At 39.3% G+C, this 22,095-nt stretch overlaps 1 protein-coding gene across 10 annotated transcripts in view; it reads right to left on the bottom strand.

Moving 5' to 3' along the window:
• Positions 1-22,095, bottom strand: part of PHLDB2 (pleckstrin homology like domain family B member 2) — a 75,425-nt gene that overhangs the window by 19,863 nt on the left and 33,467 nt on the right. For 7 of the 10 annotated variants that reach the window (XM_050981041.1, XM_030233977.2, XM_050981035.1 and 4 more), the window contains 7 exons: positions 21,911-22,054; positions 20,912-21,049; positions 10,943-11,071; positions 6,487-6,642; positions 5,625-5,735; positions 4,800-4,889; positions 1,408-1,551 (listed from right to left, as the gene is read on the bottom strand). In XM_050981041.1, coding sequence (XP_050836998.1) covers positions 1,408-1,551; positions 4,800-4,889; positions 5,625-5,735; positions 6,487-6,642; positions 10,943-11,071; positions 20,912-21,049; positions 21,911-22,054 — 912 coding nt within the window. The remainder of the gene's footprint in view (positions 1-1,407; positions 1,552-4,799; positions 4,890-5,624; positions 5,736-6,486; positions 6,643-10,942; positions 11,072-20,911; positions 21,050-21,910; positions 22,055-22,095) is intronic. The other 3 variants (XM_030233978.2, XM_050981064.1, XM_050981071.1) reach the window with 2 other exon arrangements.

Below are 22,095 nucleotides of genomic sequence, written 5' to 3'. Positions count from 1 at the left end.
ACATTTCCTTTTGTGTTAAATATTCAAGTCTAGTGTACAAGTGGAATCCAATTATAAAGGAAAACTTTTCCTTAGAAGTTATTCTCATGACTTGGTGGCTTAAAACCAATACAGCTTTTGAAAGGCATTGTTCAATTGTATATGAAAAATTAGTTTAGGATTTCACACATACATTATTGTTGCAAGTCCTCTAAAAGTTACAATGGGTCCTGAATATTAAAATTTGCCTCTGCATTATAAGTTGAATTTCTGTTCAGAAACATTCTATAATACATCATGTTAATCTTTAAATGAGCAGTGCGTTTAAATGCAACATTCTACAAGCACAATCAACTTACAATGTATCACACTAAAGTCCTCATGTATAAATCAACTTTGTGGCCATCATATCAAAAGCAAACAAAACAAAATAATCCCAATTTATCAGCTTTGAATCTGTTACCTGTTGTTGCCTGCGGTGTTTCTTAGCTGGCAGAGGTGGAGGTGTATCAGATAAAGGAATAGGATCTACATGAGTAGCCATGACCTCAGGCCAATGGACTGATGGAAGTTGAGCAATAGAGCGAGGAGAAAGAGAGTGAGGAAACACAAATCCAGAATAGAGAGGTGATCTTAGCTTTATAGAAAAAAGAGAAATTACACACAGAGTTTTCTTTTGGAATTTCTCAAAAGATACGGCACATAAAAGCTGAAGTTTCAGCACTGTGTTTGTTGGAGTGTTTAGCAGGAAAGGAGGTGTACTCTATTGCAACTCTCAAGGCATACTGAGCTACCACAAGCAGCAAACAAATGTCAAATTCAAAATCAGTTTCTGACTTATTGCAATGCAAAAGTACCTGGATTTACAATTATAAGGTTATTACATTCCTTTAAAAGGGGATTTATTCAAAATTTTACAAAGAATAAGGAAGAGAAAGTAAGCTAGAAAACAGACTGGACAGAGTCCATGGAATAGCTAAGATGGGTAGAAGCTAATAATCTCCCACATCTATTCAAGACATATTTCTACCACCTTACAGGGGGAAAAGAAAAAGAAGCTACAAAACAAAATGAACACCTGAACACCACTAATCAAGTTGCCATTAGCTTGTCCACAGACAGTTTCCCAAAGGTGCATTACATTAGTGTTGGGCAGGCAGAGTTTGACACTTAGTGCTGCTTGGGTCATGAGAATTCAAGTTTTTTGGCCTTCAGGGTCCCATCTACCCCATCAAAGACACTTTAAAGCTGGAGCAGTCCTTCAGCTTTACTATTAACCTGTTATCTGACTTGGTAACTGGCATAGGCAGTTTGCTTTAGGGTCAGTTTGTTACATGTTGAATTACCGAAAACTAAAAAAAGTAAAGAAAATAAAAAGGCAGCCATGAAAAAACAATGCAAACAAAGGGAAATGTCTCTCAAACAAACCTCTTTATTTTGTGGCTGGCTCGTCAGCACAGCCGTGGAAGGCTCAGTGGCAACTGCTTCAACATCTGAGGGGGTCTGAGTGGAAGGGGATATATTCGTGGAATTGCCATACAGCTCACTAATTTCACTTACACTGATATAGCCCTAAAAGGAGGAATTCAGAAGTTAAAAGGAGCAAAAGCCAAAAAAGACATGCAAGAGTATTAATGTATCCAGTACAATGAAAGTTAGTTTAAAGTGATTCAGCCAAATATTTGTTATCAGTGAAATACTTATTCATAAATAAAATAAAATTAGCGTCAAGATTTTTGAATGTTAAATACTTGGACTCTGAAAATTGTTCTTCATTTAATTCCAGAAACATTTGTGTAATCAAAATGCAAATGTACATTAAGTGTCCAAAAGATTTTACTAAAAGGCAAATACCCTTTAGAAATTATGTAACTCTTTCTTAGGAAAGCAGACTGGGTGAAATGGAAGAATAAATCCTATTTCTGAGATAATTTTTTTTTTTTTTGTCTCTGCATAAAATAACCTGATTTGTTTCTTGCCTAAATATTAGGCTAGTTTGAGTTAATCAAATGACTAACATAACTGGGAAGAACTTCTATAAGGACAAGCTGTTCTCAGAAATTACACTAACACATCTTCCATTTGCATCGCCTGGAAGACACTTCTAACTTTTATGTGTTACCAGAAGAACCTGGTAAAATGCTGTTAGTGTTAGCCTGCAGCCATTACAATTTGCTATTTATTTTTTTTTTAGATTAAACAGTCATACAGAAAGTGATGGTCTGAGGCATGGCAGGAACATCAGTGTGCTGCTGCCTGCTTGGATTTATGGAGGCAGATTTAAGATATGAGGGCAAAATGTGGTTATTGCATGTATTTAGGTGTTAACTGCACAAATGTTTTTTAAAAAGTAGAATATGGATTCTAATCCATTGTGCATAGAATACCAGGCTGTAAAAAGTCAAATGTCCTAATTTCTAATCCACAGAAAACAAGGCTATACAAAAGTAAGAGTAAATCACTGTTGAAGCAATGCCAAAAAAAGAAGAGCTAGAAAAATGATTATTTTAAAATCAAGATGTAAGGCTGCTTTCAGACTGACAGTGTCTGGCAAGGGTTGTGTTTCTATTACTGCACCAACATATACTTCAGCAATTCTGTAAGAGAAGCCACAGACTGCTATACTATTTCTTCTATTTAGAAATGCCTAAATTTACCAATGATCAAAGAAGACAATTGAAAACAAATACCAACATGACTATCTATTAGCATAATGTTCAATGTATGTTATCAGTTAGTTCACTCATAGAAGACAATCCTGTAAAATTATGTATTATACAGTGAAAAAAGCACTCTACAAATAGGAGGCAAATCTTAAGTCTCATATTATTTGATGAGCCATTAATTGAGGAAACTGGGTAAGATAGTAAAGTTTATCTCTCAAAGCATATGACTACAATACAGTAAAACAGAATCCAGTATGAATTAACATAAAACTTGCTTAACCATCTTGCAGTTTATCAGTAACCAAAACTCAGCAATTCTGCAAGCAATATTGTGTTAATATTAAAGATATAAACACTTTCACCTTTATATGAAGAACATTCAGTTCTTACTCACAATGCCAGTGAGGATTTAGAAGGGGAATAAAAAACTAAGTAAGGAACAAATGACTGTTCTTTGCACTAGCTCAGACCCCTGTTACATTTAATTAAATAAATGGTTTCAAGTCAGATTAGTCATCCAAGTAATATTTTCAATGCTGAACTTTTAAACAACATTGATTTTCCTTGCTTATTTAAGAAGTGGGATAAGCATCCTGCTACATTAACTGCGGCAGTGTTACTCTTGCTGTACAGGCTGTGAGTCAGCTCACAATGGATGGCAGAGGGTTACAGACGTGTGCTTTGGTGAAGAGGGCTGGCAGACATTGGACCACAGACTCGACTGATGGATAGCAACTCTATAGTGAAATGAACTGCAGTTCCAGCAGTCTCTGTAAGCCTGTCTTTGGTGCCTGATTTTCAAAAGTGCCAGGACAGAGAAGAATTAAACCGGACCAAGACAAACATGACATCTGGCAAAGATGTTTCTTTTGTAGGACAGAGCCTATGGAAACACTGAGGATGAAACAGATAACCCTTACTGTTCCTTCTCTTATTTGCCTTGGAGTAAGTCCTGACTGACGTCACTGTGGTGATCAGACTGACACCATTGAATAATCCATTTCTTTTTAAAAAGAGTGTAGCCTCACTTAATGCAGTTGCAGTCTGAAGTATGTGAATAAACAAGCCATGAACTGTGTGTGAAGAAAACCAGATAGCACTCACTCTCTAGTGAGAGAATGGGCAGATCCATCTCAAAAGGGAAAAATGAAACTTAGACTTGCCAGATGTCCTGGTGGGAGGTCAGATGTCCAGGTCAGAAACACAACCTAGGACACTCAAAGTCTAAGCAAGCAAGGAAGGGTGCTCAATCCCACTGACAAGTGAAACTGCACACTGGGAACTTGGAGATCATATAAGCAAGACCCTGGTTCCCAGGTGCTGAAAGGTTGTGGTTGCGAGAGCCCAACTTCCCAGAGTGGTACATACATCATTATATGTGGCAGACCTCGGTCAGGGCTTCAATACAAGCAGATCCAGCAAGTTTAGTCAGAACTCTTAAGCAGAAGTTAATGAAGCAGCCATATATGCCTGTCAGGGTATTTTAAATGCTAAATTTTCTGCTTCCTCTAACTGTTCAAAAAAGTGAAATAAATAGCTCAATACATATCTTAGAACCACAACAGCTTGAAGTCTTCAAATCAATGCTTTTTAAAAAGAAGAAAATATACATTTGTCATGCTTTAGTAAAGAGCCTTAGAATGAGAGAGGGGAAGCAATAATAAAATCTACAGTACAAAAATAAGACCAAACTGTATTTGTACTTGAACAGTTATTCCCAGATCTCATTCTTCTTCACTTCAATGAGGTTTAATTGTCTGTTTTGAGAAAATCAGACATACACGCACACTCCACACACATAAAACTAATAATTTCTCCACATCAGGAGATTAAAGCGATACCAGTTACATTTGGAAGAATGTCAAGAGAAGCTATTTTTGCTCACTAGTGAATCTTGCCTTCTACAAATAAGTTTAAAAAATGGTATGAAATTACTTTGTAATTTGGAAGAATGTCAGTTACATTTGGAAGAATGTCAAGAGAAGCTATTTTTGCTCACTAGTGAATCTTGCCTTCTACAAATAAGTTTAAAAAATGGTATGAAATTACTTTGTAAGATTTGATGACTAGGACTTCACTCAATGCTACATACTGAAGTGCTTTTGCGTGAGGCATTATTAAAATGGTAACATCAAAAGCAGAAAAACTCTTTACCTCTTTCAGACTATTGGGACTGACAGGAAATCCCTTTCCTCCAGAAAGTGTGGAATATTTCTTTTCCAGATTACAGAGATTTTCTTTTTCCTGTTAAAACCAGACATTTTATATTAAATACCAACAGCCAAACAGTGAAAATAAATGTTAGCCATTTCCTTCACTAAGTGAAGAAACACACTGGGATACAAGACTGAAATTACATAGCACAGCTTCAGCTTCATCCTTTTAGAACAGAACTGAACAAAATTGGAGGTACAGAAAAAAAACAAATGAAATGCTTTATTTAAAAACCACAGCCAAACCAAGTAAGTGCTCCTTCAGCGTTTTGAAAATTATGATTCTGCTTAGTGAGCTAAACATGGTTTCTCTCATGATTAAAAGCAGAACATAAAATGGACATGAAGGGTTCATGCCAGCTTCTTATTAACCAGACGTTAGCTGATGAGAAGCAGCTCATCTCATGGCCTCACAGGGGCTATTAAAGCCAAAAATCTGAGCACTCTGTGCAGAGTCCCACTAGCCACACAGGTAACACAGGCTTCCAGCTATTAGCATGTGGGTGGGTGCCTCTGCTTGAGTCCTTGGGAAAGAAGGCACCTCTAAAACACTCTTGATTATCAAATGCCAGTAGTGTTTTCTCTTAAGAATACCTGCTGACTGACTGCATAAGATTTCCTTTTTTTTTTAAAGGTGAATGGCTGTCACATTATTACCAACTTGCTATCTTCTGCACAACTGATGCTCTTCTTCTGCTCTACATTCTTTTATTCTATGAAACGCTCTTTTATTGCTAAAAATGTTTGAAAGACAAAAAATACTTACCCTTTGCAGCATCATTATTAAGTTGTTTTTCTCTTTTACAAAATGATCTTGTTCTCTTTGTGCTTGTTGGACAATATGATTGGCTTGTTTTTTGAGAGCAGAAATCTTTTCCTAATATAAGAAAATGACAATTTACGTGATTTATTTTTAAATCTTAAGACAACCTACAGCAAAGGTCCTATTCATGAAAGTTCACTTATTCATATGCATGACTAAAAAACAAGTTTGTACAAGACAGCTCACTCTTCTGAAGGAGATAATTAAATAAGAATTAGACAGTAAAGAGAAAACTTATTCAAGAGGCAAAAAAATAATTGCATATATTCTTTGATAATATAGTGACAAGCATCCATATACTGAACAGAACTGGTTTGGAGATCCAACCTCTGATTTCTGAAAAAAGTGGTATTAATTGATTGAGATAGCACCTTTCAAACTAATTTTTAAAATTACTGTGTTTTCTTAATTTGGTATTCTACTAGTATTTTAACAAAACCATTTAACAGCAAAATCAATAACAAGCCTAAAATAACTGCAGTTTTGTCCAGAGAGTACAAATCTCCTTTCTTAAAGAGGAAAAAAAACCAAAAAAAAGCTTTGGTACTTTTTTTGAGCAAATTAAAGGGTTATATTTTCATATGAAATATGCAAACAGGGCATGAAATGTTATTAATTTCTTTCTTCTTGGATAAGTGCATTATTTGATCTGTGTGGGATGTCACTGGGCCATTCTCTGCTTCAAAAACTCTTTCAAAGAGGAACGTTTTGCATAATTTCTTGCAGATGGGCAGGTTGTAGATCCATTTCCTTGCCCTTATGCTCAACAACGAAGAACAAATTAATCGAGTGCTGGTGCTGTTACCTTTCTACTGACAATGCTGCGCTGATATTCAGCTACTTCATGCAGGAGCTGTTGTGTCAGATTTTCCTTCTCTTCATCTAACCTGCTTTCATGTTCAAGCTGCTGAAATTCTAAATCTTCAAAGTGTTTGCTTTCTATGTCCAGAATATCAGCATCCTTAAGGAAAAAAAGAAAAAGGTAATATAAAAAACAATGCTTTTGCTGACACCACAGTAGAGGTACTTACAAACAAACAGAAAAATCAATCTAAAATTATATATTTCCTACAACATGTCTCACCAGGATCTCAATACTTTTAATGACCTTCTTGCATAATAAGAGAGTAAACAGGGCTAATTATTGTTTTGATGTTGCTTTCAATCACTCCTACTGTGCCTCTTGCTAAGAAGCACCTGCACTGTGAGGGAGCTGTTTTGCAGCACTCAGAACTTGTGCAGCCTCCCGAGCTGGCTGGGCTTTACTGTAGCCTGGCTGGGACACCACCAAAGCCTGAACCCACCTGGTGAGGTTGTCACATGCCAAACTCAGAGGACATCTGCTTTCCAACCAAAAAGGACAAAGTATTGCACCAGTACCCTGGAGAACTGCACATGGAATTAACTGCAGAAAATTGCTCTCTGTGCAGTTGGGGACTCTAGTCATCCACCCTAGCCAATAGGTACAGACAGTACTTCAGAAAAAGTATCAGCCCACTTTTTATGCATTCCCCTGAAATGATACCATGTTTTGTCAGAAAAAGAAGTCGAATGCTGCAGAAATGAACTGAGAAGTAAGAACACACCTGCCTTCTGCTTAGAGATGATGAGATAAAACTCATGGTGCTTTTCAGCACAAGAAATGAATGCTAATCTTCCCTCCTGCAACATCTGTGCATTCATAATATGAATTCCTGCTTACAAGTTTCAGAGCGCTGAAGAAAAGGGTGTATTCAATAATTGCAGCATTAGTAAATGGTAAGGCTCTCTAAAACAGACACATGACTTGCTACACAAGAAAACCTACATCCTGGAAGAATGCAAACTTGTTCCTTTTCTTATTTCAACCTAAAGCAAAGGTTAGTGGCCAAGATAAGCTACTACTAAGACAAGTCTCTATAAAAGGAAATCAAAAGCAGATTCCAGTGTACCAGAGAAAGACACAGGATGCAGAAACTGAAGAAGCCAAGTTCCTACATGGAATACAAACATCTTTCCCTTACTCTCCAAAGATGTGCTCTTCACTTGAAGGAGAGATAGTGAAGAGATCAAAAGCAAATGTGTTGGGTAAAATTTACAGGAAACCAGTTATCTACAATACAGAACTAGCCAGACATCTTCAGCACCCCCAAAAAAAAACCCAAAAGGGCTTTGCCTGGGCCATGAGAGTCAGTAATTTCAGCCTATTGTACACAACTGTAATTGCTACTGAGGTGGTAGAGCAGACTTCAGAGAAGGCAACTGATGGTGAAAAAGCCAACTGGGGGCATTTAAAGTACACTTCCTGCCCAACAGGGAGAGTATATATGTGTTTCAGGCACAAGGAAGCAAGAATTCATGATTGCCCACTCCAACCCAAACTCCATCCAGACTCAGCCAGCAGACTCCACCCTGCAGCCAGCCGCTACAGTGAAATTGTCTGCCCACTCCCCTGGGCAAAAATTACTTAAGCTCCAGGGAACCATCAGGGAATTTGTCTCCTTCATGCCTTCCTAATTGTCAGTAAAGTAGCACAACAGAACATGTTGCAGACTTGTTGTGGTGTGTGTCCAGTTCCCAATTGAGTTATCTTCCCTGTTTTGTATTGTTCTGTGATGATTCCCCTGGTTACAACCCTATACCCAGTTTGATGGTTCAGTCCTGGTTCCCCCTTTCCCTCGAATGGTGTCCTCCCTGTCTGGGCTCGCTGCCAAGCCCTTGTCTCCACCCCCGTTCCCCTGGCGACTGCCCCTTTCCCCTCCTCCAGAGCCCCGTTCATCTCCTGAAACCCCCCCATCCTTCCAGAAACTTCTCCCTTCCACAGGGGGTGATTGGGCAGGTGCCCTGAGCCCCTCCTTAGTTCATGTATCACTTGTTGCCACCCCTGTCAGTCATGTTGAATTCCCCTCCTCAGTTTCTCCCAATTGGTTATTGTACACCCCTTTATATACTGCTTCTCCCCCTTTTGTGCTGTCTTTTTCCGCCTGGACACAGTGGCGTCTTTTCCCTCTTGGACGCGGTGGAGGAATGATACATTAAAACCACTGAGCTACACCGGGCGTGTCAAGACCCTCTTTTCTCTCGGCTTCTCCGCCTTGCCGCTTCTTTTCGATACTGTTGCTGCTGTCCTGCCGAGGAAGGCGCAGCCCGGACGTCCCTGACGGATCTGGGTAGTGCCCCCTTAGCTGCTGCTGTGCTCTGAGCTAGCCCCGGCCGCCTCCCCCCCCTGCTCGGACGGGAGGGAAGTGCTTTCGACACAGCAGCCGCGGCACAGACTCAGGTATTTCACATGATGGTTTGGGTTGGAAAGGACCTTAAAGATCACTTCATTCCAAACCCCTGCCACGGGCAGGGAACTTTACATTAGACCAAGTTGCTCAAACTCCCATCCAAAGTCCCTAGCTTTTACACTTTCACAGTTGAGGTGCCTACAAGTATTCTGGGCCACCTGTTCCAGAGCCTTACCAACCTCTGAGTAAAAAATTTCTGCCTAACATCTGATATGAGCCTCCCTCTTTCAGTTTAAAGTGACTGGGTTATCACTACCTGCTCTTTTAAAAGGTGCCTCTCCAATTTTGTAGAAGACCCCTCTAGGTACTGGAAGGAGCTGTAAGGACTCCCTGGAGCCTTCTCTTTTCCAGGCTGAATGCAGCTCTCTCAGCCATTCCTCACAAGAGCAGTGCTCCAGCCCTCTGGCCATCTTTGTGGCCTCCTCTGAACTCACACAGGTCCATGTCCTTCTTTTGTTTGGAGCCACAGTTATTTTTGGGGAAGATATTTTCTCTATTTTGGGTAAAATACTTACAATCATTTCATGACTGCTCTCACATTTTGAGATCAGTTTGAGAGCTACCGGGCACTACTTCAGTGATAACTTCTACTGCATCGACCACAGCAGGCACAGCAAACTCCCATTACAACTGGCCTGGAACAATACGCAATAGAACTAACTGGACACAACCACACCCCCAATTTCAAGTTTTGTCCCACTTTCAAAAAAGTTCATTTCAAGTTTTGTCCCACTTCCAAAATCATTACTAAGACAACTTGCAAGGAACAAAAATAATTTAAAAAATAAAAAATAAAAAATTTAACCAAACAGATTTCTAGAAGGATCTTGGTGCTCAGCAGTGAAAAGAGATTTAGTACCACCCCACAACAACAAGATAGCAGCATCTCATTAATTAATACATTCAAGCATGTGACTGCAGAGGAAAAGCTTCCTTTCCTTTAATATGTATGAGACATTACATAATCCTCCCCCCTTTTTTTTTAAGGTAACACACAAAAGTTTTAAGTGTCTCAAAACAAGCAAACTTTCTGTAGTAACTGAGAATTTAACATTGATGTTTCCAAAGCTGGGCCCTTTTTTTGCTCTTTGAAAAAACAAAATAGAATTCTACAAATAAAACAACATCTAAAGATTATTACCTATAAAGCAGAAAAGCCCTTTTTTCATTATTGCTATTACAGCCTTTATTCCTGATACAAACACCCAAGAAACACCCAAGACAGAAAAAAAGATATAACTTTTAGATGACCTCTTGAGCTTCCCATACTGATGCTTCTAAAATTATTTCCCCCACCTACTAAAGCTAACTATATGTGCTGTATAACCTGCTTAAGGTTAATGAATATTAAGATTTTTTTCAGAGAAACTAAGGGTGCTTTCACTGCCAATATTCCAATTTTTTTGCTTACAAATAATACAAACTAAAATCAAGTTGCAAATAGACTTTATAAAAAGTTTATTTATACCAATGTGACACTGTTGAAAATATAGAACAAAATAAAGCTATTTTAGAAAGTGGTAAAATCTTCAAAATTAATTTTTCAAACTACAGTTCAGGCTAACAGCTAAGTTATATATTGAAAAAAAAGAAGTTATCCACAGCTTCACTGACACGGTAATTTACTGGCTAATTCCTGTCTTTGTGCACACAGGTAAAGAATGATGTTCCACCATCCATCGAAACATCACAATGGTTTCTACATAACCCAGCAGGTCTAAAGGGCTATTTACGCAAAGCTTTAGAAACATTCAACACCAAATGATTTTTAATCCACACATTTGCACCTTACTTGTTTGCAATCATGCACATAATCTATTACAAGCATTCCACAAAAAAATCCGCAAGCCATAACCCTGTTACAATTCTAAGTTGCAAATATGTTCAGATACTGGATACTTGAAAGAGAAAATGTTACACTTAGCTAAAAAAAAAGAAAAAAAATCAACAAAATAAAAAAAAATTATTGCAATCTTGAAACTTGCTACTGACCCTCTTCAGCTGCTGCTGTAACTGCTCCCTCATGGACTCAGGGCAATTATCAAGCTGTGTCTTCTGCTCGGAGTAAAGCGCCTGAAGCCTCTCTAGTTTTTCCCTCTCAGCATCAAGTTTTAATTTTTCCTGAAGCACGAACCAGAAAATAAAGACAATTACCTTCAAACCCAAGCAGTTGTTAGTGATTATGTTAGTGTGTGGCAAAACCTTCCTTAACAGATGAAGCATGCAGGTCAGAGACAGAAACCTCGTTAGTTGAATTGCAGTGGTGGAATACAAAAGAATCAAAACAAAACATGCATCATTTTAGTGGGGGTGATTAATTCTCTCCCTCTTCACTTTGCTTTGGACCTGTGCCTGGATGATGCTGTTAAAGTCCCCTGCCCAAACACTTGTCTCACCTAATGTAAGAAAAAAAATAAATAAGAGAACTGTAGCCATGTCAGTGAGGTAACTGATGAAGCTGAGAAGGTGTAGCTTTTAGAATAAAAAAGTAGATGGAAAATGACTGCAGTTTGGTAGTGAGAGAGAAATGGACCTTCCTAGGAGAATCAATTTCATGCCTGTGCAGCTCTGTAGAGACAAATACATTTACCAAGCAGTGAAAAGCCAGAATGAGACAGAGCATTATAAAGAAATAACTCTCGGCCAGGAAATCCTGTTGCAGCAGAAACACCAAGTGATCCAGCAAATTTGCTTCAGGATATAGGAACTACAACCTGTCCATGGGGATCACAGGGGACAGCTTTCTTGGTCTCCTTCAATTAGTTCAGCTCAAACAGCAGTAGTCAGAACACTGCTTCTCACCCTCCTTTGGCCTTTTAATTTTTGTAATCAAATACTACATGATTTACTGTGCAACACTGCTCCAAAGACTGACTGCACATCACTTAAAGCTTGGCTGTAGACTGTTATTTATCTATGGACCAAAGTTTGGGAACCAATAAATCAGAGCACAGAGCATTTTTTCAATGTCTTTCACTGGCTGACACGGCAGATGCATTTTCTCCAATTCAGCAATTAATAAATGGAAAAAAACAATTTATGCCTGCTATGCCAGGCATAAATAATCGAGTAAGTCCCTGAAGCCAGGCTCTCTGCAATCTTCTAGCATCACACCTGTAGAGCTCTCTTTTCCTAGTTGTTGTTCTGTGGTAATGCATCTCCTTCCAGATGATCTCTAGCTCTCCTTAATACTCAAAAATTAGCAGGATTCTGATTACTCCAAGAACAGTTGAGTTCTGTCATAGCATCTACTCATTTCCACTCTTTCCTGTCCCAACTATTATTTAATTTTGAAATAAAATGTGTGGCACAGCAGGTACTGTATGACTGGACATTGCATCACCCTTTGCCATAGAGAAGGAACGTCTTTCAGTACATGGCACTTGCCATTACAAACTGTGGGAAAACTTCCTCTTTGCTATGCCTAACATGTTTCTCAAACCCTAATGCAGGGCAGAGGCATAGTAATAAACATTAGCTGCCTACTTTCTTTATGGTTTTATCTCTGAGTGAGACCAGGACCTGGGATTCAGTTCTCCCAACATCTAAAAACAACAGGAAGAATTTTTATACAAGTCCAATATCAACCAGAGTCCCAGCTCCATTATGTTAATTTACACGTGCAGCTTCTCAGTTCATACAATCAGATGAATATTATTCTGAACACAAAAACATTTTATTAAGCTTGCAAAAATAGCAACTGAGCCAGCATATTCTATGACTTGAACTTCCTGCAGTAGCCTCTGTCTTACAACAGCAGCAGCAGGCATCAGAAATACAGAGGATGTAGCACAAGGGAGCTGCACAATGAGGGAGAAGCATGCAACTCCTGAGGTGTCACCTTCAGACCACCGTTCCCAAGAAGCCCCATTTGCTGAATCATCCTTACTTCCAATACAGAAGGAAAGCTACGAATAAACTGGTAGTTCCCCTCCTCACAAACTCTCTAGTCCATTTAACATTCAGCCCACAGTCTTGCACTTTGTTCCACACTTGCCTTTTCTGCCCACCTAGCCATCCAAAGCAGCAAGGACTTCTCTGACCGTAGCTGCAGTGCCTCTGAAGCTACAAATAGCTCTCTAAATATCTATGCACTGCTGTAAGCATGCTCATTCATCAGCAAGCAAGTCAAACCTCAAGTGTGAGGAGACATCATCAGCAAGGATAAAACGTCCTGAGAATCCTGCCGGAGATACTGTTACATGCCTCAAGAAATTAGAAATGTATTCCTTTGAGATTGAAATCGATACTCATCTGGTCTATTTATAGTATTGGAAGTGCTAATATTCCACCAGACTGGCTCCCTTCAAAATGTGCAGTCTTAACAGGAAATATCACTTTCAGCAATGAGAGGCATTACGTGTTTTGCAGCTGTGGAGTTAAGCTCACTGATGTCTCAGGATGTGCACTGGTGAAGTCCATTTCATTCACAAGAAGTATTTAAATGAGAAGAGAGAAGTAAATGAGAAATTTTTCATACAGTGTTTTCTATAAGTGAATCAAGACAAGTTCTTCTTGAAGGGGAAAGATTTGTGACCTTGCAAGCAAAGTGCAAGATGCAGCTGAGGCAGGTCTGTGGCTGACTCCACATCCGTTTGCTCCAGAGCAACTGGCAGCACAGCTGAGAACAGAACCCATGCTCCTGTTGCTCATGCTCATTCAACTGCAGGAGCTCGGACTTGATTAGTACCTCTCTGAAGAAAGCCCCAGTGTGGATGCCAGAGGCACATCAGCTGTAGTCTGGCTGAATTCTTAACATCTTATTTCCACAGAAAACAAGTGCAACATCTGGTCTTAGCCTACTGCCCAACTTGGCCTATGGTCTGCCTCTACATGAACCATATGAGCAAATGTGGGGTCAGCCCAAAAACAAAGCAGAACTGACTTGGGGTTTGATCATGCTTGGGGCAATGCTTGGATCAGTTTTGGAGGACTTCGGGGAATTGTGGAGGATAGCAGTAAAAAGAATTGACGTGTGACACTGTCCCCAAAGGCAGTGAAATGATGTCAGCAGAGGATACATGGTATGAACACCGACTATAAGTGATCAACATGGGTCAGAAAAGGAAACCAGTCTTTAGATCTGGTGAAATTGATTTTAGGGCAAAGAAAGAAAAAAACAAAAAAAGACTATGTATACACAACACATCTCATAGAAGATCGTGACAGAGAGGAGAGAAAAGGATGGTACTAAAGCCCCTAAAGGAATGGGAAAAGGAAGAAGGAGAAACAAAATTGCTCCAAGTGTGTCTCCAGTGGTTGAAGATGCCCCATGCCTGATCAATGCTGCTACTTTAAGCCTTAGTGGTTTTCCATACCCTTTCTGCAGAGAGCTGCTGCTTTTCAATTTGTCTTTCATCCCAGTCTGCTACTGTATGCAGGCTGGCTGGCTAAAATTGTAGACCAACATGTGGCTGCATGGACATATTCCCCGTGGACCAACCTTTCTGCATAAACTCATAGATACTCTGAAGAAATTAAAGTAAATTGGACGAAATAGAGAAAACTTCTTGAAAATCCAGCTAGAAACTGGGCAAAAACTCCCTAAACAAGAAAGAACCCTATCATTTTATCAGCTCACTGTGAAATGCATTGTATTGCTAGGTGATTTGGGCTTACTTACCAATGTTCCAAACATCCCTGTCCTCCAAAACAACACAAAAACCCCTCCAGGACTCCCCCAAACCAAAAAAAAAAAAAAACAAACAAAAAAAAAAAAAAAAAAAAAAAAAAAAAAAAAAACCAAAAAAACCCAAAAAATCAAAATCCCCCACCAAATCCCAAGGTATGTGGTAATTTCAGAGATAAATTGTAAAGAAGCCTACAAGGCAAATGAAAGAAAAATCCCAACAAGCTGAATGATTCACTTCTAATACTTTCCATGATCTAATCTGAAATACTCCAGGTTCTTCCTCAGTCCAACTCACCTATAAATCATCACGTTTTAAGGTAGCAACCTCTCATAAACCACATCACACTTCAGACACGCACATTCAGTCCCTCTCAGTTTGGAATTAGCTAGTCTCACAAGTCTCACAGGTTTCTGAGAAATGTAATTACATATAACTGACCAGAAAACCCCACTGAAATAAAACAGTCTCCTGTGCAAACTCTACATGCTTTCTCTATTTTCTGATTACTCTTTCTTGCATTCCTCCATCTCTTTAAGGACAGATGCATGAAACTTGCCACAATTTTTTTCTTTGTCACTAAATTCCAGTCAGTTTCATGACAAAAGCTATTAAGAGAAGAAAATAACAGGTATGCCAGGCATATGAAAAGGAGCATAAGAAGAAGGTTGATAAGACAGAACAAGGTCACTCATAATAGCTCTTTTTTCTTTTCTCTGTATGAATTTATTACATAGCAGTTTGTATTCAGTGATGGCATCTATACAAGAGATCTCAATAATTTTGTTACAGATGCGTATTATTCTACTGTTAAAAGGCATTTTAAATCAGAGTAAGCAATCCCTCTGCTTCAAGTAAAAAAAATCCCAATAGGTGCACACATTAACCTGCTCATAAGACTATTCCAGTATTTTGGAATTTCTAATAGGCTCATTCTCTGACCACTGCAATGTCTTGTCCCAGTGAACAGATGGAGGGATAAAAGAAAGACTGTGATTCTAGAGCACTGTTCCTTCATGAGTATAAATGAGGAAACAATCATCCAAACCACAAGAAAAAACCATTCAAGTTAGAAAATTCAAATTCATATAGTCTTCAATATCTAGATGACACTAAGAGGATTCCCATTAGGGGTATAACTCATCCTGATATTTCTCTCATGAATGTTTTAAAAGAAAGCTCGTGAATTCAGGTTTTTCTCTGTGAGTCTTTGTAATCCTCTTTGTGGTCGTTAGTGATCTCTCTACAGGATATCCTTATGTGGGTATATCCAGCAGATACAAGTATTCCTCTAAATGTATAATCTTGTGCATTGTGTCTTAAGGAGGCAGATAATGTTATAGACATGGTGGCTCATCCTTTTAAAATACTTGCTTACATCTTGCTGAACTGGAATCTGACCAGTAAACATTTAAGAGGCTATACTATAAGACATAAATTTGTCACATTCTTCAGGATAAAATCCAGCAGAGGGAATTTTGCATCCAGAAGAGGAAGGATTGAGGAGAGAGGTGACCAGTGTATTTAACTTTGCTGATGGCTCATCAGACAGCTGCTCTTTCCTTGACTCTATCCTTGCAAGTCTTTGCAGTACAAATTCAGCAGAGGCTGAGCTTCAAATGTTTTGGCATGCCTGGGATATTTTTTTAATGACTGAAAAAATATTTCCACAAAAGCATGTGGACAAAATTAAACATATTCCAAAAAAGATGAGTTTTCCTCTGCCAGCTGCTCTTGATTTCTGCTCTTGAAGAGGGACAGGAAACCCAGGTTGTTAAAGAAGTTCCAGAGTACATATTTCTCCATGACATAGGCAAAGGTCCTCTAGAAGAAAAGGAATAGTCTCCCTCTCTTTTTTAAGAGTCTTAATTTTTGCATAAATACTTATTTTGAAACTGTCTCTCAAAACCCCCATTTAGCTATGATTACATCCCACAGCACATCTGCTGAATTCACTACTAATTTTCAGTTATTCTTGTTTATTCATGCTTACTGATCTATTTTTTCTTTCCTTGGCTATGCTATTACTTTCAGCCTCATGCTTTACTTGGAGTCACAGGGTGTGGGGAATCATAACCATCCTTCTCCACATATGCTGGACTGCATGTTTTAAGATGGCACAGATTATTGAGGCACTGTGTGAAAACAAAGTACATTGCAGAGCTGGATGACATACAATCAGGCAAATACAATTTTCTCCAATTTCCCTATGGACAAACGTCAATCCTGATCTCATGAGCCAAGGTTCATTGAAAAGGAAGTCATGAAAATAAACAGCACCCTGGGCCTGAGGTGCTGTTCCACTAGAAACAGCAGCATCATTATTGTACACTAACAGTACTGCCATGGGAACTACAGGGAGCTATGCCCTAGTGGCAGGGAAAAGGGAAAAGCTTCACCTGCCTGCTTGTTTCGGCTACTGCCCAGCTCAGCTCCCTCTAGAGCAAGCTGCGCTCAAAGTAATTTTGTCAAGATCCATAACTAAGCTCTTTCCCAGAGAGCTTCAAGCTGTATCTGTCAAATTGTGTTAGTAAGGATTTATCAGGGCTCCCTCTGCATAAGTGGAACTTGTGATTAATAGCTTAACAGCTGATATTGACATATGTAGGTCATCATCTTTTTCTGTAGAGAGGAAAGGAAGAAGGGAGGAAGAAGGGAGGAAGAAGGGAGGAAGAAGGGAGGAAGAAGGGAGGAAGAAGGGAGGAAGAAGGGAGGAAGAAGGGAGGAAGAAGGGAGGAAGAAGGGAGGAAGAAGGGAGGAAGAAGGGAGGAAGAAGGGAGGAAGAAGGGAGGAAGAAGGGAGGAAGAAGGCCAGACAAGGAGGCAAAGTTGGACTTTTCTCCAATTCCTAGCATGGTTTCCAGCATAGGCCATGTGAAACAGCTCTGGGAGTAGCTACTCCAGCCAGGACAACTGAGTCCTGACAGCACTTGTAGCTCGTAGACCGGCCAGGTACAACATGAGAACTATCCCAAGTCCAGCAGGGGTGCTGAAAGGTTCTGTCATCTTTTTGAAATGGCAATCACCCATAGCTCAGATTTTCAAAACTCAAGAAAACCAATACAAGGTGCTTCACTCCTTTTAATGCGTGTGGTGGCAGAATCACAAAGGCAAGGGAAATGCTTTAAACTAACCTGAGGGTGTGCATTACATCATCTTCCCCACTGGTTCACTTGTCCTCTTCCCCATTAGTCCTGCCTCATGATCTGAGAGGGTTGCGCATGGGACTTGGATGAGACCAGCATGCAGCTTAACATATAATGTACAAACCCACTCACAAAATACACCCCTGCTTTACAAGCAAGGGGCTGGGACACAGAGATATTGCAAAGAGTGCAGCAAAAAGCACACTGACAGCCCAAACCCGAACTCACTCCTGCATTCTGACTTTCAGTATGTTTTCCAGTCAGTTCTTTTGCCTTGCAAGGACTAAAAATTGTGGCTTTTATACTCTGAAAAAGTTGGCAAAACTTTGTGTCATCACCTAAATGAAATGTGCACAGGGCATTAAAAAAAAAAAATTAAAAAAACTCTAAATAGTTAGGTTGAAGGTAGTACAAGAGCTTCTATAAACAGTTCATTTCAAATACATAACATGGCCCAAAAATTAGATTGTTGTTTATTATCTCTCTTTTTAAGAATTTCACAGGTTTTTCAAACAGGTGTATGGGTAAGGATGAGAGTCAAGTAGGTAGGAGTTTCCTGTCAAACAGTGCGAAGATCGGCGGCAAATTCCATGAGATGATCAAGCTGCTCCAGAGACAAGTGCCATCATATACAGTACTAATGCCCCAACCATTGAATGAACTCTCCCGCTCACCTCCAGATAATGAACACCATGTGGTGTATTCAGATATCACTCCCTTACCCTGGCAGAAATGCAACCACTGTTCAAGATAGGGGACCCCAACAGCTCCTTGCCTGAAAGCCCCACCAAAACCATGACCCCAGCTATCAGTAGGGGTGAAATATTTGGGCAACTAATAGAAACTGTGACCAACCTGTGGACACTGGGAGACTTGTTTTAGCAAGACATAACACAAAAAGCACCATGGAAACTCCTGGTCGAAATCCAAGCCTTAATTCTGTCCCAAGTTTCAAATTATTTCAGCAAAAGGGACTACCAATCACTCCTGAGCCCTCTTTTGGTGGGTGGGGGTTGATCCTGTATTATTACAGAGCCAAGATGTTGACTATCTGGCAGCAGATCTGCATGGCTTGAACTTCAATATACATACAACAATCAAGCTTTTAAAAATGCTACTGTTTCAAGCCAGCCAGAGCTTTTATTTGTTGACAGGATCAGTGCCATCTGTTTTGCGGGCTGACACTACTTTCCCCAGAACACTTCACTTTCTATTTTACTCCCTTTGTAGAAGCCCATCTCCCATTTCTATTTTCAACTTTCACTTTTATGCAATGTTTTCAGACATATTCCTCCCCCCCAAAAAAACCCCACCCAACTGTGAGTGTATTCCTGCAAAGATAATTTTAGTATTAACTGAGCCATGGCTTGACATTTAGAGCACACACTCACAGCTGGGTTTCTTTGTTTGTTTAAAACAAAGAGGAACACAAAAGATAACACAACTAAAATTTTGTAGCTGATCTGACTAGTGCCATGCCTCATACTGAAAAAATGGTTTTGAGTGAACTTGCCTTTTAAACAAAAAGTGCTTTTTATAGGCTGCTTTCCATGTTTCATTTCACCGGAAAATTTAAACTAGACCTGTCATTCGCTACCTATACACTAACAGGTGGCTGCAAGAAAATTTACATTTCATCCAGATTTTACAGATACATTGTACATTTCATACAGATTTTACAATAACTTCCATTAGTTTAACGGAACTTTCAGGCTACTGGAAAGCCAATACAAAAGAGATCTTGATTTCTGAATGTGTTACTTATTACCGCTTACCAACCAAAACTTCCAGCAGCATTCTTTTGAAGGGCATCTGGTTGCACACCCTGTCTGCTGATACCCACTTTAATTCATCTTTCTGCTAAAATCAAGTATGAAACATGTCCTGTAGGCAACTTAAAATGTGACCACAGGCAACACTGAAAGCTGAAGGATCAGTGGGGGGTACACAAGCACAAAGAAAAGTGCAGACAGGGAAGTTCAGGGAGGTTCAAACTCAAACTGGATGTGCACTGTCTCCCCACAGAGTGGAGATGTGGGAGCACCATTCTCCTTTTCAGACACAAGCTTAATAAGCAGAGCCAAAAAACAGAAGCCAGGCTCCTGACAGGGCAGGCAGAAATTGAGGACAGAAAGCTCAGAATAAAACAATGCAAGCTGTAAAATGTGAATTGAATGGGAACTGTGAACGTGCTAAAAACATGCAGATTTTCTAAGCAAAAAATGCAGAAGACTTCCAGATATTTCTGAAAAGCTTAAGAAAAGAAGAAAGACTCGCTAGAGCAATTCCACAAGTGACAGATCTAAATTATGAGGTAGAGCATGAAATTTTAAAAGGAAACAACGCTGGCTGAAATCCGTGGAAAAACTTCCTGACCTTGAGGTATTATTGGCCGTGGCAGATCCCCTGTGGAGAAGGGAACTGCATGCCTGAAGAGGCCAGCAAAGAGCCTTCTGGAGGGAACCAGAACTACCTCACTTGAGTGATACAACTTCATTTTGCAGGCCCTTTCCATTTCTGCACTTAAAAATCTTCTTATACTGCTATCTTATTTTGGAAATATGTGCCTATCTATTTCTTGTGTAGTTGAGAGCAATTAAGTATGTGACTGTATATCAAAACTAATTAATTTCTGAAACTTAATTACAGAGGGAAAATTCTTCAGTACTTAAATTGCCAGTCAGCAAACAAAACAATTTAATGACTTTAAAATTACATACTTGATGGATGTCTTATATTATATATTCTATATGATGTTAGATAAAAACTGCACCCTTTTTAATTTTGCTCCTTTGCTGAGAAAATAATTTCTTTTTTTTTCCTCCAAATTATATAAAGGAGGCTACTGGAACAGTTCAATGAATACTGTTCTTTTAAACAACAGATAACCCAAGTATAAGCACTACATGGGATGTTTTTATTAATAAAAACATCACAGTAACTTCACAGTATGTCAGATCTTTCTATTTTAGCTTACTATACTTTGCTTGTCAATCATACCTTGGAAAAAAAGTACTGTGAAAGGGAAATGATGGTGAAACAATAATTTTTTTCTTCCATATTTATCAAGCAAATTTACTTATAGGCAGTATTTCATCAAATAAGCTCCATTAATATTAACCATATAAAAATATATTTAAAATCGAGGGTAACAGAGAACACAGCAGGCTACTATAACTGAATTACCTTTGTCTTTTCACCAATAACATTTCTCTCCAGTTCAGCTATTTTCCTGTTTAGATGATCCAATATTTCCTTTTCTTTCAGCAGCTCTGTTGTTTCAGATTTCTGCTCCCCATCCAAAAGGGCACATTCCATATCCAACTAGGAACACAAAACATCTTTCAGAAGCAGTCCAGATTTAGAAGAAATCTTGACACACATTATTTTCGGGGCGGGGTGGGGGGTGGAATGAGTTGGTTCACAAGAGAGAAATATTTTTCAAAAAGGAGAGGGTAAAAAATAACCCCATAAGTTTTTCTGCCACAAAAGTTAAAAAGAGGTCACGAATTTGAGAAGTAAAATTGCAACATAAAATAGTGCAAAATAAAGTCCAAACCAACTTTAGCTTGAAGATTCTTTTTTCCAAAATTTTTTGTTTTCTAACTCTTTGTGCTTCCTCCTGTTATGATACTGTCTCTGTGCCCAGGCTCTGCAGGAAACCCTTCTGGAACAGCTGCTTCTTTCCTGTTGCTGATAATTGGAGCAGGCACAACCCAAATGCCTGGCCAGCTTAGTTTGCAACTGTGAGATTCCAGAAGCCAACAGGGTGCCAACCTACCCTTGCCACTGTAAAGCCAAGGAGGATTGAAAGGAAGTTGTCTCACTTCCTTTACCTTTAAACAGTCACAGGAGACACCACCATAAAACTCCCAAGTGACACAAAGTATTTGGATTAGCTGAGTGACCATTAAACAAGCAAGATTGTTCAAATTCCACTTCAGAGTGTAATGGTTACAGCTGGGAAAGGCTAATCCAAGCATTATAAGCATCTCCCAGCTGCAGAAAAATACCCTTCATTGCAGGAGACTGCCAGGTTTGTGATTCTGGTGAAAAAGCACAGAATATGAAGACTACGCACATCCATGAGTTCCCTCATGTTGTACTTGCTGAACCCATCAGACTTCTGCTATGGAGGCACATGTAACAGCCAAGACATTGAAAACCAGAAACATATTTTCATACCTCTCTTGAGGATTCATCCATCTGGTCATTTAAGTCTTTGATCTTCTGCTCAAGTTCTTCCAAGTTATTCAGTATTACCATGCGTTCCTCCTCCAGCTGACTAAGCTTCTGCCTTCTTTGCTCTTCACTGGTGCATTCTGGTATCTGCAGTTGCACATCATAAGAGATTCATGAGAAAAAGAAGC

This window comes from Serinus canaria, chromosome 1 (assembly GCF_022539315.1).
Source record: "Serinus canaria isolate serCan28SL12 chromosome 1, serCan2020, whole genome shotgun sequence".
Classification (NCBI taxonomy): Eukaryota; Metazoa; Chordata; class Aves; order Passeriformes; family Fringillidae; genus Serinus; species Serinus canaria.
The sequence above is the reverse complement of the archived record's forward strand: the minus strand, read 5'-3'. Positions and strand labels throughout refer to the sequence as shown.